The 17,989-nt window shown below is 39.9% G+C and overlaps 1 protein-coding gene across 7 annotated transcripts in view; it reads left to right on the plus strand.

Moving 5' to 3' along the window:
* LOC124305314 (uncharacterized) overlaps positions 1 to 17,989 on the plus strand; it is a 167,726-nt gene that overhangs the window by 50,465 nt on the left and 99,272 nt on the right. For all 7 annotated transcript variants that reach the window (XM_046764575.1, XM_046764576.1, XM_046764583.1 and 4 more), the window contains exons 2-3: positions 481 to 561; positions 3,002 to 3,224. In XM_046764575.1, the coding sequence (XP_046620531.1) occupies positions 481 to 561; positions 3,002 to 3,224 (304 nt within the window). The remainder of the gene's footprint in view (positions 1 to 480; positions 562 to 3,001; positions 3,225 to 17,989) is intronic.

The raw sequence follows: 17,989 nt of genomic DNA on the forward strand, positions 1-17,989 counted from the left end.
TTTTTTATTCGAAATAAGATATCAGCGCGTGACAATCGCTGAGAATGACGAAGATTCAAGATTTGATTAATTTGAACGCTGATTTATGATCCACGAATTTGCTTAATAAAATCGATTTGGGTATGGTAAAATAAATCGTCAAAGAATCGAGCGAATCGCATGAATATCAAATTAACTTGCACAATTTTTCCATCTTGGAATAGATTTTCTTTGATGAAATCAGCACGCCGTTCCGTTTCTCTCATTGATAATCCGCAATTAATTCAACGAATGCATGAATAGTCAAGAAATAAATAAATAATTGAACGAACGAACGAAGTGAATTAAATTATACCCTCGAACCCGTTGCCATTGCTCCAGTTTCGCGGATTCATCGGGTTACTGTTAAGTTTTCTCTGGGGTGCAATAACCCCGTTGTACATCCAGTACTGGTTCAGCACTCTGGATTGCCTGTATTTAATTGCCTTTGTCTTGTTGCAGGGCTTCCAATGGCCGGGGCACCGAAGCTAATCTCGGGGCGGAACTGGCTCTCGACAAACCCCGTCCGGTCGCTTCGCCGAGGTGAGTTTACACCCCAATTACGCGATTACTCAATTGCTCGATTTTACGTCCATTCTCTATTTTCTTCCTAGCCCCGCCTTCGGCTATTCTTCCCTGCCCTCCCTTTCTTTATTCCTCCTTCGAGGTTCGTTATTGAGAAAAAACGAGGAGGAAGAAGTTTTCTTTTCAAACGGTAGCTAACAATAAGTGGAGACAAATTACGACCGTCGACTTTATTTCTTTGATCGATGCAATGCCGAGTCCATTAGAGCGACTCTGTCTCTTCACTTGAATCCGGATCTTTTTCTAAATAAAATTCTTCGCTAAGAAATGACAGTTTTGTGCATCGGCGATAATTCTTAAATGTTAGATGTTACTAAATTGATACAAATTCAGGAATCAAGAAGCATTTTTTTTATACATCTTTGTACAAAAAATAAAAATTCTTCTTGAGACACACACTGAGAAATATTTCATTTATTACAGTAACTAGAAAAATTCGATAAAACAGCTATCGTTAAAAAAACTGTTCGAACATTGTTGGAATTACGAAAAACGAGGTATCGTCGATCCTTTTTTGGTAATCGCAACGCAAAATCAGTTTTTTCGGTTTACTATACTCTTTTAGTTAAAGAAGGCTTTGAGGTCAATTTATTGTTGCATAAGCATTAAATTTTCGCAAAGGTTAGAATAAAATATAGTAACAGTGATCGTAACGAGAAAGAATAGCAACGGATACTAAACTTTCCGGTAACAGCTATAAAACTAATTTTTATTTTCTACCTGGAACTGTATTTTTCGGTTGTGGTAAAAAATGAAAATAGTTAAGGACCGAGCGGTGACCGGAACTAAAAATTTCTCTCAGTGCAAGTCTGTTTGAATTTTCATCAAATAATTATAGCAGGCGAGGAAATTGTTCTGAGTTATTACTAAAAATGTGATTTTATATAGTCATTTAACAAGACACTCAAAATACGTCCACCAATTTGCTAGTATTTTTATTTCTAAGAAACGACGCTGTGGGAATAAAATACGGCGAAATGGGATCCGTCGTACGTCTTGATATCCAACTTAGGGTAACTCACTTCTCGTCAAATATAGCTGGAAAGGTTTTTCCGCGGGGCAAATCGCCGCAATTTGCAAAAACCGTCATCCAGCTTCCGGCTTCCGTAAAAGCTTTTCCGGATTACCTCGTTCCATCTCAGTTTTTCGGCAGCCTAATCGCGTTCCTCTTGCCCTCGACATCGTCGTTCCATGTGTTTTATTCAACCTCGAAATTGATACTTCGTAGTCAAATTACTCGAGGGGTTTAACCTGGTATCCCTTCTATAACACTTTGCGCGTTTTTCCCGCTTCAAAAACCCTCTTCAAACAAAATTAAACTCATCTTTTTCTCATCTAAATATTTTGCATAATATGTTGCACATGTACGTACAATATGTACACAACTAATTCGAGGGAGAAAAAATAAGGTTCACATCAGGTTCGTAGGTAAAAAGAGAGTTTTCTTTTTAGAAATCGTTGGTTTCACGAAAACATCTCTTTTCCATTATTTGGTCACTGCTAATGAGAAGTGCCTACTGACGACGAGCATCTTTTTTTAAATCGTATGGAAATTATGTTGACATTTTCCTACGTGATAATTACAGAATAATCTCGCGAACGAAGATACGCGTAATCATTCTGCCGCGAGGTTTATTCAAAACGCGGACAATTCAAACGGGTGTATAAATATGTGTGTCAGTCGTTGTCCGGAGGTTTCAAAAATGTCTTGTAAATTAGAATTAATTCCAGCATCGAAAAACTGGCTCGCAATCTCGACTCGATGCTGCGTAGTAAGCTCTGAGTGGACGGTCTAAGCGATTTTTCCTTCCTTCGTTCCTTCCTTCCTTTCAGCTCCTTTTCTCGCTTCTTACGCTTACAGGATTCCTTTTCTTAATCAACAGACGAAAACGTGCGTAGGGCGTGAAGCGTGCGCGTTGGTTACGTGCAGTTAAACTGTCACCTAAGTAAACTTGGGGGACCTACTTTATTTCTCGTCTGTGCGCGTGTGTGGGTATAATTTCGGGCCGGAGAACCTGCACCTCGACGACGACTTCCAAATCTCGTTGAGCAAAGAAGCTAATATTTACTTAGAACTCGTTCAGAGCTTAGGAGGCCACACGCGGCTATCGCGAGGACGGCTTTTTAGAAGCCAGATTAAAATTCTCAGCGTTGAATGGAAGCTGGATGAGGAAAAAAAATGTCAAATAATTTTTGAAACCAATGATATTGCATCACGGTATCAGATTTGTTTATTAAAATTTTGGTTAAAATATAGGGGGAATCAGACTCGGGTCTGTCTTCCTGCAGATTTCGACCCTCCGACGGTGGTAGAAATATTCTTTACACCCCTTTGCCGGGCGAGGAGAGAAACATCGTATGTGAAAAAGCTGCATCCCTCGTTTATCGACTGTTGCAGGCAAATCCATCCCTTGTATGGTGAAAAAGCCGGGCTTCTTGGGTACTGCGACTCGGTTGGTAACACAGAGAGTTTTCCACCCCCGCCAAACATTGTCGTAGAGGGTGGCAGAATCGAGTTCGTACGCCCCTCGCAAGATATCGCCACGACACCGAGGAGAAACACCGTCTCAAGAGGATCACAGACTCTGGCTGATCACCCCGAGAAATCGGATCCTGCCAAGGTGAGAATACAAAAATTTTCATTTTGATCGGCGCCTTGTTTTTTTTTTTTTTTTTTTTTTTTTTATTTGCGAAACAACCCCTCGAGAACAATCGAGTTACGTCTTGCGTATCGTTTGAATGATAAGATTGTAACGTCGAGTTGATGCGATGATGAAAATTGACGCCTGTATTCGTTCCGTAAGGGCGAGCGGTGGTTAATTTTAAAGGACGTTGAAATGGTTTTGATGGGGTTAAAAGACCATAGAAGGCGAACGTTCCCTGACGATTCTAATTTTATATGGTAATGGGATTTTACACACCCCGTAAATCAATTACCGCATTAGCGTTTCAGCGTTGAATTAAACATGAAGGAAGGATGATTAGTTGGGGAAAGGGTTCCTTACGGAGGTAACAGGATATTCTTCGTCGTGAGATAACGATCGTTGTAGTTGTGTATAAAATAACTATTTGCGTGATTTCCGAATCATTCTAAATCCTTTGCGCATCGGTATAAACGTAAATTCGTTGAAAAGGTATCGTGTAATATATAACTGAATTTAAACCGTCGTATAAATTTCTGTGATTATTTATTTGTTCCTCCTTCGGGATGACGGACGTCATACGTATGGATTTTCGTGTAGAGAGATTATATCTTCTCGGCGCAAGAGCGAAGATTGCAGAACGTGTACAAGCATTGCGGAATCTGGAAAGTGGCCAAATTCAAATCCGCACAAGGCACGTTTCTACGTATATGTATGTATGCGTACATAGGTATGCTTTACGGGGAAACTGTTTTGTACCTCGTATTTTAAGATGTAAATAAATCAGCTCCAGGGACGTTGTCGGAATTCCATGACGACAGAAGACAGATTTAATTGACGTTAATTGAACCATTTAATTTAGTCCCCGTCGTAGAAATTCAGTACAGTTCAGCTGATGGTTTTGCCGATTGATTTCGCCCAGAGAATTTCACGATGAAAATTACGAAGAATCAAATTCACGCAACGATTTTGTTTCATTGTATACATACCGTATATATAATACATCGTATGTGTGTGTAATTATTGTGTATATTAAACGGTATCAAAAAATCTGCTACGTTTCTTTCTCAAAATTCAAGTCCAATATATCGTTCCAAATGACGAAAAAAGGATGCTGCCCAAGCTTCAGCTTTTAATATTCAAATGAGAAATAAAAAATCGCGACGATGCACCTCCAAATATGAATATTAAGAGCCTAAACTTGGACATCATTTTTATTGTCTTGGAATTTTTCAAACAAAAACAGTCATTTTTTTACACAGTCTAATGTATAATATTTAATACATCGCGGATTAAATATTATTATTTTCTTTTCTATTGTACGGTTATAATTAATTCGATCTACTTACAATCAGTTCATATGCATAATATATATACATATATATATATGTGTGTGTACACAAGATACATTATACTTGATTACAATTCAAATGCGCGGACTTCCTTTTTATCCCGCGAACGATTCAATTAGTCGCGGCCCTTTTAATTTCCCAATTATCATATTAATTGGCAGTTTAAGAATAAGAATTTATTTTAATACCGCGCAAGTACGGCAACTCAACACCGCCCGTCATTCCCTTCGCTTGTACTCGGTTCTTATACAATTAACGAGTCTCTCCCCTCGGTGGAACTTGACTTCAGCTCGCAGTTGCAGGAATCAGGAACCAGGAAGAGTCCGATTTCTCCCAGCAGCTCGAAGAGTGTCCCCGTCTTTCCCTCGACGAAACTCGAGTCTCTTTGTACAATTGAAATTATCATAATTGCAAACGGAAGCCAAAACCGCGTGTATCGCATTCTCTTAATTCTTCTTCCTTCTTCTTCTTCTTCTTCTTCTTCTTTCCGTTTCACCAATTTCACTCACACTCTACAGGCGAGTATCTGCTCCGTTTGTTTTTCTTATTCTCTCTCTCTCTTTCTCTCGACGCGTCGTTAATCAGCATACAGATTTACTCTCTGATTCGGGGGTGGGGCATGAACTCGATTTAAGATAAAGGTGGTAACCTCGTTAAGAATTTAAATCGGATCAGACCTTATCTCTTCAACAAGGTAATTGCTAAGCTCTTGTGGTTAATTTTTACTATTCGTTTTATTGTTATTCTACCGCACGCGTTCACCCAATTCACCAACGCACGATTATACCACGGTCAATAAACTCTGTATAATAAGATCACCGAATCACGGAAATCTCCTCGCCAATCTTGCCACCTATGTACACATACATACGTACGTACATAGCAAAACCAGTCCGATTTTCCTCGACTGTACTAAACCATTCTAATAGTCGGATATTCTCCAACCGTTTTCGACGTTTTGCGGCCGATCGAGAATCGAGTTATGGCCTCCTATCTCACACTCGATTCGCCTTCTCTAACCGCGCTTAATCAGAGATAACGCTCACGGCAGAGCTACGCTGCAACGTCCCGAAGGATCAATGGATTCCTCGACACTCCGGGTCATACGGAATACTCGATATTCTCATTCACCTCGCGGAAATTGCGCGCAGATTACTTATTCTCGTCCGATTCGTCCGTCTTGCAGTATCTGAGGTATCACGGCTCGTTTGAACGCGGGCTAGACTGAGAGAAATTTTTTCTTTCGGTTACCGCTCAGTTCTTAACTATTCTCATTTTTTACCACAATCGAAAAATACAGTTCCAGATAGAAAATGAAAATTAGTTTTATAGCTGTTACCGGAAAGTCTGGTATCCGTTGCTATTCTTTCTCATTACGATCACTGTTGCTAGATTTTCTTGCAACTGTTGCGAAAATTTAATGCTCTTGCAACGATAAATTGACGTTAAAGCCTTGTTTAACTAAAAAAGTAGACTAAACCTTGTCGGGTCAGCTCATGTTCAAACGATCCGTGGCATACGTGTAGTAATGGTCATTAATTCCTTGTGCTTCCGGCTAACTTTTTTTCGATCCAAAACAAAATGCGAACTCGATTCTGTACGAATTATGCGATAAAGACTGGCGATGCAGCCGACGTGAGAGATTGGAAATCATTATCACGTAATTCGTACAGAATCGAGCTCGCATTTTTGAACATTACTGTACAAATGAATCTGCAGCATGGCCGATTTTCAATTCGTTAAAACTTCAATATGACGCATTTCTTTCTTTTTGCACATTCTGCATTGGGTGTGTTGTGCGATCGCTGTGGGAAGGGGTTGAAAAATAAATAAACGAAGGGATTGAAAAAGAAGAATGGGGACAGAAGTAAAGAGAAAAACGGAAAAAAAATAAAATAAAAAAATTGGCGTACGTGAAATAAAATGCATTCAGCGATACGTAAAAATGGAGATATAGCCGAATACTGCAGTTTGAACAGACAGACGAACTGGGGGTAGGCACCGGAATTGGCGTACATAACGCGAAGCTACTATCTCGTCGTCAACCGGGGACAAACGCACCACCCACGCATCTACGTTTGCCTGTAGATAAATGCATGTATTACATACATTTAATGCAGCTGCAATTGACGCGACGCGTGCAAGTGTAATAGCTGCAGTAAAAGGTCGTTGCGATTCGTACGCCGCATAGGTTTTTACCCGTTACTGACTAGCGGTGTTATTATACCTACATCGGATGTAATGTTCGAAAAAGAGAGAAACCGATTGACGGAAAGAGAGGCGAATCGATTTAGATAGGTGTTGTAAAATAAATTGAGAAGTTTTGTCCGGCAACGCTTCGCCCGCGGATTCAATCCGTCGCTCGTTGAAAATGAAACGCAATTACGATCGTACTCGAAATCCGTGAAAGCTTTACATCTTCCACGAGATCTCGACGATGGATACATATTCGTATATATACCTGTCCGTATCTATATATGGCTTGCACTTTATATCACACCGTTTTACACACCGTACAGACGTATGTATATGCATGGTAAGGTGAGGTAAATTGCCTCTTTAGTCGGTGGTCAGAGTTCAAAGGCGTTGAATCGCGAAATAAGTGCTTGCACATGTGTGTATACCCATATGTTACGTGCGCGTGTGAATGCACGTGTATAGATTTTCTAGGACTACACTGAGAGAAGTTTTTAGTTTCTTGTAATAACTTCGATATAACGTTATGTTTTTTTCAAAGAATTTTACTTGTTCTTCATGTATCGACGTGTCTCGGGTTCTCTAATATCCACTTAAGAGCCAGAGAGAGAAAGCAAACTCGCAGGGTGGAATTGATTACGCGTAACGTCAACATGGAGTTACATACTACGTATCAAGGTATACGTATAGGTATGTAATAAAGGATAAATTACCCGACGTCGCGTCGTGTCTAATTGAAATTCTCCGTTGCTTTGATGTAATCGCGAAATGTCAGAGAATTACGCGCAGGTAGCGCGCGATTGCGGAGCTGCTACCATTTCACGCAAAGGTATATAATGCACCTTTAGCTACACACACACACTCATATATATACACACGCATGTATACGAATACATTACGTACCCAGAGGCCTAAACAAGCACGCACGAGGACCCGTACATACGATCATATCCGTTCTAATTAACGATTTATAATTAATATTCCTGCATAAATTAGTTGTTGTAATGCAAAGGTGAACCGGGAGGATCCTACCGATGTTATACGTATGGATTGTACGTAGAGGTATCATGTACATAACTCTGCGGGTATACGATGCTCGGCGTAATTAACGTACAGGGTCGAGACGATGCTTGAAGGGAGATCGAGGAGAGGGTTGAATTCCTATGTTTGAACCGATATTTACAACAAGTTTTTAATTATCTGCGAAAAATTTCAATGATAATGGATGAGAAAGAGGAAATCTGCGCAAAGCGGAAAAAGCAAATATTTACAGTTTATTGTAGTGAAGTTTGACGAAAGATGATTTTTATTTTTTTTTTTTGCACAATAATGTAATACAGCTATAAACAAAGATGACTTTTCATGTATTTAACGATAAATACATTTTACACGTAAGCCGATCATTCCCAGCGAGATCCGCGCGATAAATCGATTAATCGAATGAAATATTACCTGCACATGGAAATTGCACGTTATTTATTCGGATCGGATAGATATGGGGTAGAATCCCCATTTTTATCATCGCGGTTTAAACGCCGTCAATTTTGTATTTGGTACTTTTTTATTTTGTTCCCTTTTGCGTTTGATTCCGGAGACAGCTGACGAAAATACAAATGAATTCGTTCTACTGGGAAATATTAGTGTTTATAAATTTTTGTTGCAACAGCAAAGGTTTTGCAAGTATAGGCGAACGAAGCAAAAAAGCTGTTATTAAAAATGGCAGGATCGTATAGAATAGCTATAGCTATTGCAATGAATTTTTTTCCTACGTCTATGTCACCTTAGCAAGATTTGCTGGCACTTGTTTGCTATAAATGTATGAGGGATAAAATTAGATGGAAAAATCGGTAAAAGCCGATCGAGAGAAACGACCGAATCGATTCGTAGAAGCTCAATCAATTATCAAAACCATGAAAAACCAATTTGGAAACTTTCCCGAGTTTCGGGCAGATGAACGTAATTTGTACAACAACGCAAACCTTGCGGAGTCTGGCTTAAATCGGAGCAGCAAACGAGTACATACATACAATGCTGGAAGCAGAGCCATGTAAGGTACTAAAAGCGCTAAGCATCCTCGCGAGTGGCAGTGTAAGGGCTGAATCAGTTGATCAGCGATATATTTCAACGGATTACGGATTAAACCCGGCCGTTGCGGCATTAATTTATCGCCGAGTCCCTACCGAAGCTACGGAGGGCAAAAGCTGCAGGGCTTCTTCTTCTCCGCTGATCGAGTGATTGACAGATCGGCCAATTCCCCCCCCTCACCCCGCTTGAATCTCCGAGGTGCATCCGAGATGCAGGCGAGGCTTGCGTCTCGTTTTCTGTATTTTTATCCGGCTTTATTCTACCGGCGTGCGTGACTCCGGTTAGATTGCGTTGATTAGGTTAATTAAACGACGGAGCTTCGCTGCCGTTTTCATTATCGGCGACTCTTCTACCGCAGAATCTTATACGCCATGCCGCGCCGACGAAGACGTGACCGAACGCTCGCTTTCTGCCTCTGAAATCTCCCGTCGCGTTCGTCGATTACTCCTGGACGTTATAACACCGTGAAACCGTTTCTATTATATGCAAGAAACGTGGAACCGACATCCTATTTGCATAGAATTCCAGACGACGTTGTAATCGCGCCCACCCGCTGATTATCGAAATCACCCTCGTCGCTCCGTTTATATCGGGAAATAATTAAACGATCGAGAAATTATGGGGGTAGGAAAATCAGTTGCGCAGATTTCTTTAAATTCACGGCTTCGGGCAGTTTGAAATTCATTTTAGATCGTATTCATTGATTTTTTTAGTGAACAAATTTACAAGGCGGACGAAAAATTGCGGGTCAAATTTTATTCGAAGAAATGATCGTGTCTCAAGAAGTACGGAAATTTTATTCCCAAAGCAATTTGCGGATGCGTATTGAATCGGGCCAAAAATCTGCAACGACACTTTGGTCAAGTGATTTGCCAAATTTGAACATACGTTTTTTTTCCACATCTTTTCCTTATCGTCGTCGTGATTGAAAAGTATTCCAAGCAATTATCGGTTTAATTTTCTTCCCTTCAACACTTTGGTCGAGAAATTGGCGAAACGTGCGTTGCGAATTCGCTCCTACAACATGCAATCCAATATACGTTTAATCTCGAAGCATCGTCATTCGATTATCCCGTCTTGTGAGCGCAACGTTCAAAACAAGTGAATATTATAATAATTCGCCATGAATCTTGTACGATGCAAACTTTTCTACAGCCTGGCTTCTTTCGCAAAACCACTTTGTTTCCATTTTCCGTTAACAATTCGCATTAAACTGTTTGCGGAGAACGTCAAAGAGACTCGTGGGATATATTTTCCCGGTGGAAATATTGCGAAAAATATGTCGCTTAGCTTCTTCTCTCGACGATAATCACGCGTTATAAATGCTTAAAACTCCCTTCACGCTTATTACTCAGGCAATAATGCATTGGCACAAAAAATTTTCACCCACAAAGATATAATACTTTAAATAGGAAAGAAAGAAAATAAAAATTAAAAATAAAAATAAAAACGAAAGTAAGATTATCATCCCGATGCGATAATTGAAATGTCGTGTAATTTTAATCCTGCCAATTCTATATCTTCAATTCCGATTCAACGAACGATCGATTTCGCGTTTTTCGCAAATCGTTGAAAATTTTCATCAACGAACACGAATTATTTCCGAAGAGATGTACCTTCGCAGTATTCTGGACGCCTCCTCACTTCCATCGAAGTCAAGAGGGGGCGACGAGCCATTCCGTCAGATATCCTGAGGCAATGCACCTTAGCCGCGGTTCGCTGCCTGTGCTTCTATGGTGCACCGTAATCGAGATCTCATGGTATAGTGTAGGTACCGCGGGTCGCACAGGTGGTCGCAGCTAATAATAGTGTTTCGCGGTTGGTGGAAGTATTACGTGTGCGATGCGGTGCATGTCTATCCAGGACTATGCCTCTCTTTCTTTCTCTTTGATCTCGTAATATACCGCGAAGAATTGCACACCTGTAGGTACACGAGATGATCTTTGGCCAATATCCCCCAGTCACCTTCCTAGATCCGCGTCCTGATGCCGATTGTGACGTCATTCACGACGGGGACTCGGGTAGAAGTTTCGATAAACTAGATTCTTTCGTTTTTTACGTTACGAAGGAGGATTAAATCGAAGATTCTTTCCTGTCAGGTTCAGATTTGCACGGACTAGGTGTGATGAAAATTAATATTAATAATCTGTTGAAATTCATGAAAGTCAAGTTGACTCAAGAAATATCGGGCGCACTGCCCCGATTTTTACCGAAATATTTCTTACATTCCGGAAGATTGAAAGTTCTTTTTTCAATACACATGTTATCGTGATATAAATATTGTGGGAAGGATTTTTTATGACATCTTTTTTTATTTATTCATTTTAAAGACGAAAAAACTAGGGTTTTTTTTACGGAATTTCACAAAAATTGCCCGTGATTAACACGAACACCTTTTGAGGATTGTAGCGTTGACGAAACAAGTGTTTTCGGTCTTTACATCGACTGTAATCCTAAAAGTCAAAAGAAGACTTTTCTTCTTTTTTTTTTTCACGTTGCATGCGGTTAAAGCTGGTAACATTTTTAAACTAACGAAGTGAAAATTGTCAGTCTGGACGCAAAGAGAAACTGTTCTTTCATGTCTATTTCATAGTATACTATTTTTTGCAATGCTTTTTGACTTGTCTAAAACTATTACTACCAGAATTAGTAGCTTGTAGAATAACGTCTTATTTAAGTATGTGAAAAACAGAGTAACATTAATCATGTCAGCTAAAACGGACCAACTTGAATTTCAAGCAAAATTTCTCGTAACTTGATAATATATTATTTGCCGTTGTTTTTCATGGCAATATATATAAATAATGAAAATGTAACAATCACTTCCTATAATGGTCGAAATTTTTAACACGTTTTCAACTTTTTAATCACAGAAACAACCGTGTTACTCGTATAATTTTATCGCGAGTTAAACTGCATTTGCTGCAGTTGATCAGTCAACGATCAATTCCAGCTTGCAACAGCTGCGCCGTACGTTCTTTGCTGTTTCATCTCTGTCTCTTCTTCAACTCGACTCACGCCGGCGACTTCAGTCCAGCACCTCGAAGGGACGAACGAAATGTCTCGTAAGTTCGAGTCCTGCACTGGATACTCGGTTCCCATATGGTTAAAACCTCCCTGAGATCGCATAGTTGCGAGTATCAATTTCGCGGACCGCTGCAGTTCGGCCATATTCCTAAACTCCGATTGCTTTGCGCCCTGTCAAGCTGTTCTTTGCTGCCCCAAACTCTCAGCCTAACGACGATGCAGCTCGGCCAAGTTGCACCTGCGGTAGAATGCACTCGATTTTCGATACGCAATAGCGGAAACTTAAATTTAAAAAAAAAAAAAAAAATTCCTAGACGGATTTTGTAGAAAATTTTAGTGTAGGAAACACAACGTTTTGTTCCAAGTATCAAAATCAGTGAAATACTTATTGGAGAGTCGTAAAACAATTTAATAAAATAAAATGTACCTACTTATAAATACGAAATCTTGATTTTAATTCAGTCAATTTAATGAAATAATACTATTTTCATGGTATTATCAAAATATCGAATATCCTTTGGTAACTCAGTATATTCAGCAGAAACGAATCATTCTTGTTCTAATGCCATTGAATCAACCTATCAATTCACAACGGCATATTTCTTTGTCATCGGTTGACGCGGCACTTAATTCATCTAGCATGAATTACAATCAAACGATAATATTTTTCAGTTACAACGATTAAACAATTATATTTCAATCTTTACCAAAATCATTTCAAATCCATAATGTTGCTGGTGCAAAACCTTTTCTTGGACATTGCGTAAACGTGTTATTTTCTGCGTAGTGTAAAATAAACGAAACTATTTGGATGTGTGAAAATAATATTCGGTCGGTTTATTCAGACAATAACCCTGAAATTTTCCTGCCGGTACCAAATTTTGCGATTAATTTTTTTCCGAGTATGCGCACACAGTCTTTGCACGAATTTTTAGCGGTGAAAAGCTTGCCCAAGGATCTTGGGAAAATTCTCGCTCTCATATTTCCCACTATTGCAAAATTCACTCGTACTACAGATTTAATATAATAATATACCCGCAGTCTTATTTCGCGGTGAAACTAATTTGCGGTGTCAGCCGCAGTCTCAACGCTCTGTGCAACAACGCGACTGAAATATGATTACGGTTTTTGCTCTGTCAAACACCCAGACAGAGCTGTCGCCGTAAGTTCTCCCATTTGCCGTCTAAAATTTCTCTCTTTTCCTCACCACGAATTCGCCCTGACAGCTGCTGCAGCGATTCTGTAGCGGATTCTCTTTTCCCTTATTCTCTATTTCCCTCTCTCCATCTCTCTTTCTCAATTTTCCGACCTATCTGCACTTTTCCCTCGATTCTTTCCCCCTTCCTCCCTCTCTTCTATCCCCTTCACCATTCGCCCTTCGCCACCCTTATCAAGCCGCGAGGTTGTCCGTCCCGTTTTCTCTCCGCGGCTTACGGTCGCTTTAAACACCTATTTTCCGGAGTCCGGATCTCTGGCGTTCATTGATAACGAGGGTAATGAGCCCTGATCCAGCTGGACGGAATTAAAAGCTCCCGCAAATACAGTTCCTCTCCTTTTTCCTCTCCTCTCAAGCGTGTGAGCAAGCAAAAAATTGGCGGTTCACCACCGCTATTCACGTCGTGTCTTTACGTCTACTCCAGATCACTTCAATGAACGTTTCCAGGTATACACGTTACTTTTATACCTTGCATTCAGTGGCTGTGTGGATACGAATTGCAGCTCACGGGTGAACATCTGTTATTCCTTGTGGCTTATACACGTTATTATACACCGCGGTGCTGTTTCGTTGCGTGTGTAATTGCGGATTATCGAGAAAGCTTTAGCGGCTGCCGTTTAGAAATGTTGTATACATTATAACGTACCCGTGGATCTTTGCCATATAATAATAATAATTATTATTGTTATTGTTGTTTTTGCTATTATTATTATTATTATTGTTATTATTATCATCATCATCGTCCTCTGTTGAGAAGATCCTCGCTATTCTTGGAAAAACACGATTTTTGGTAGAGATCCACTCGTTAATTTTCAAATAGAATATATATACAAGTATATTTATATCCTTTCCAAAAGTGATGTTCATTCTGAAAATTCATATTCCGAAGGTATAAAGGTGAAAGTTTCTGCATAGGTTAAATTTTAAAAATTATGATACACGCGATTGAACACTTTGAAACTAATATAGTTATACTTTGTGATTTATTGTATTGTTACACAGGGTGAAATCACCCGTTTTGCCCCTATTTTAATGATCTAGTAGTCATCATAGATAAAAGACGTTTATAAACCTCTTATGTCTTTCAAAGGAATAAGGTTGCCGCGTCAACCAACATTATTGTAAAAACAGTCTTGTTTCAGACTTAAAACGAGAAACACGTTCCCAGCAATTAAAGCTTTTTATCAGCATTTTATTAACGCCTTTGATTTTGTCTCATTAATTAAACTCGCGAATCATTATTTTATTTTCGTAACGTCTAAGAACGTTAAAGTATGTTTTGAAATTTTAAGTAGTACAATTCTGCCGATTCATTAAGAAGAATCTACAATTTTATTGAACAATTTTAAAACTGATATCTGTAGAGGGAGAAAAAAAAAACACGCACACGTGCATATGTGCAAAGTAATTTAATAACCATCTCAGTAGCAGCTGCGGTAAAATTCAATTAACAATTAATTATCGAGTGCCGTTTTCTCTCTTTTGCGACGGTCTGTGTGTTTCAAGGCGCGATACAGAGACGCAGAATAGCCTGCACACTTGTAATTATTACGAACATTCTCGTCTGTCATGTAGCTTGTCGTCGACGTCACGGCGGACGCGTTTCTCTGACACATTACGGTGCCTATGTCGTTGCTGTTGCTGCTGCTGCTATTGCAGGCAGATGAAAATATACAGTGCACAAGAGCGTGACTTAATCAATGTTAATTATAACGCAATGCGGACGCATTGTGTACTTTCGTATACCTGTGTACGTGTCCATGTAACAGAGTCGAACAGGTATATCCAAGGCGACAGACTACAGCCTGATACACGTTTACACGAATAGCAATATGCAGGGTTGATGCTCGAGTTGAGAGGAGGGTGCAGGTGGCGCGCGCGCCTTCGATTAAAATTATTATTGATTGCATTTTTTATGGTTGCCGACACTGTTGAACGGGGGAAAAAAATTAGGATGAAAATGCGGAGAAACGCTGTGGAAATTGACGAGGAATGAAGAGAGTTGTTATATTCTTAGAAAATGATTTATAGATAACCTCTTTGTATAAATTAATTTATAGATTTAAAGTTCGGTTCAGAATAAATTATTATATCTTCGTCGATTTTTAGTTCGATTATTAGTTCAATATCTAACAAGTGTGAAAATCAAACGCAAAACAATTTCTAGCCCTTGAAATAATTTCCGTCGATCCCTGTGATGGGGGGAAAAAAATCACGCAGCTGTAGCAGAGATCAAATTTCGATACACCTGCTCTAATCGATTTAGTCAGCAAGCCTCGGTGGCTCGGAACAGCTGGTCGTTATTTCTGAGATATTGACTATTCGTTTTCTTAATTAAAAATATCTGTGATCTATAAATTTTTCTCCCTCATTTTTCCGGCAGCTTTAATTAACGACAATGAAAAAGCATAACCGTTATATCGTGATATATTGCCGTATTTACAAACAGTATTTTAGACTTTACTAACGTGTCTTAGAGATTGATTTTGTGTTCGTTAAATTTCACAATCATGCGGATATTTCGATGATTTATGAGAAACTTTTGAAGTTACTGTACGGAAATACGTAAAAAGAAGCACCGCGAAGTATGAGAAACTCTAAATTAAGCAAGCCGACAAATTTACACCTCCACGGCTGTACTGATGAAAATTTCACAGAATATTAGAAAATTTCTTTGACCGTATTAAAAGAAATTCTTCGCCGTGTAATAAGGTACATTCTCCCGGGGTAGATACAGAGCTGCGTTGCGCCTTCTCAGCTCGTCTGCATCCTCGAAGAAAAGGGTGACGTTACAGCTGCGCAGACACGGGAGAACCTCTTTGAAATTCATTAGCCTCGTCGGTGTAGTACTTTGAAAAAAATTCCACAGGGCAAACTCTTGTCAAAGATTTTTTAATTGGCAATGCGGAGTATACGAGCCGACTATACTATAGTTTAATTCACCCTGCTGCAGGCAAAGAGGTAAAGTTTCGGTTCGAGTTCACAATACTTCGAAAGAAATAAGTCTACTTTCTGTAAAAGAAATCTGAATTTAATTTGAATTTATTATTAGCAGGAAATTTTTACAATATCAGCTTATCGCAGAAGTTATTATCTTTAAGCTCGTATTAAACAGCAGAATCCGTATGATGGTAAATTAATTGTTTATGGTATCTTACATAACAAAATATTAACAGATTAATACATAATTGTATTGCGCGTCTCTTCCTCGAGATCAACTGGTAGTGCCCCTACTTCATACCGATGTCGCCACATATTTCATAGTTATATATCGAAAAAATCGGCCCTGCACCTTTGTTTCCTAGATCTAGACATTCTTCTTTTTTGTGCCGACAAGCCACAATCAAAAAATAATAAATAAATTAATAAAGTACACAAAAAACATTAAAAATGTTCCGGAACCGGAGCAGAAGTACAGATTCGGGAAAAGAAAACGACGGAGAACTTCTGGAAAAACGAATAAAACGATTGGAACGAAAATTGGCGAAGAAAAAGTCGAAAAAGAAACGGCATCGCAGGCACGCCTCGTCGTCATCGTCCGACTCGCGCTCGCCGCGAGATTATAACCTCGGAAAGAGAAGACGCGGCTATGAATCCCCGACGAGAAATTGGGAAACTGACAGTTTTTCACGAAATAATATGGAAAATGGTAAGTTGTTTCCCCGCTGTCCTCGAAATCCCCATGAATGGGAGAGGAAAAGGGAAATATTTTGCAGGCTAGGTCGTCTTACCCGTCAAGCGTGATCATTTCGCTGTAGCGATTTAGGCACTCTGCAAGGGCTGTAGCCCTTAGAGAGGAGTTGTAACTCATGCCCAACAAATTGGAAAATCCAAAACAATGCCACTCGTAAGGTTTCAACCAATCGAGGAAGCTGTAGCGATGGCAAAAATGTATAAATATATATATGTATATATATATTTACACGAACATTATTGAAACGAAGACGCAACTGTGATGTATCACATAGAAAATATTCCTCATTCATGTATACAGGTCGGGCCTCAGGTTCACAAGCCGACGATACAGCGACCGGGGAAGTACCCGTCGTCGAACCACAGGGAGACGCGAGACGCGCTGAAGACGTCGATCCCACAACTACGAGAGCTGAGACACCACCGAACCCAGGAGTCGATGAGTCAGGGGGCCTGGCAGAAAACGTCCTCAAAGCTATGGGGAAACGGATTGCCCCAGACAGGGTCCTGGGACCGGAACTTCCAAAACCTATCGCAGTGCGATGGGAGGAAATATTCAAACAAGGTCTGCCACCAGAGCTAAAGACGTCAATCATCGAAAAATACCCTCCGCCAAGCAACTGCATGTTCATTGATCCGCCAAAAGTGAATCCCGAGCTAAAAGCGGCCTCAACGGAGGCGGTCGTAAAACGAGATAACCGCATCATCTCAAAACAAGAGAGGATTGCAGCATGCCTTTCCGCTCAAGGAAAAGCTTTGGCAACAATCATAAAAAGGGATAACGATGCCGACCTTGCATTAATAGAATCGATCAGCGACACGGCGAGACTTCTCGCAGATCTTCAACGCGAAGAAACCGCAGTAAGAAAAAGTCTTATCTTAGCGCCGTTAAAAATATCGGTGAAGGACGCACTGCAAAATTCAACAACAGACGAATGGCTATGCGGAAAGGATCTCGAAGATCGGTTGCGGTCAGCCAAAAATTTGGAACGGTCACTTAATGAGCTAAAACCTGCAACAAAAAATCAAACACCAAAGAACTCAAAAAACTTCAAGACCCCGCCGCGTTACCAAGCGCAAAAAACACAATCGGGAACGACCGGGGGGCAGAAATACACAGGATTTCAAGCGCAGAAGAAATACCCATCCCAGCGAACACAGCCGAGCCAATCACA

Source organism: Neodiprion virginianus, chromosome 5 (genome assembly GCF_021901495.1).
Source record: "Neodiprion virginianus isolate iyNeoVirg1 chromosome 5, iyNeoVirg1.1, whole genome shotgun sequence".
In the NCBI taxonomy this organism is placed as follows: domain Eukaryota; kingdom Metazoa; phylum Arthropoda; class Insecta; order Hymenoptera; family Diprionidae; genus Neodiprion; species Neodiprion virginianus.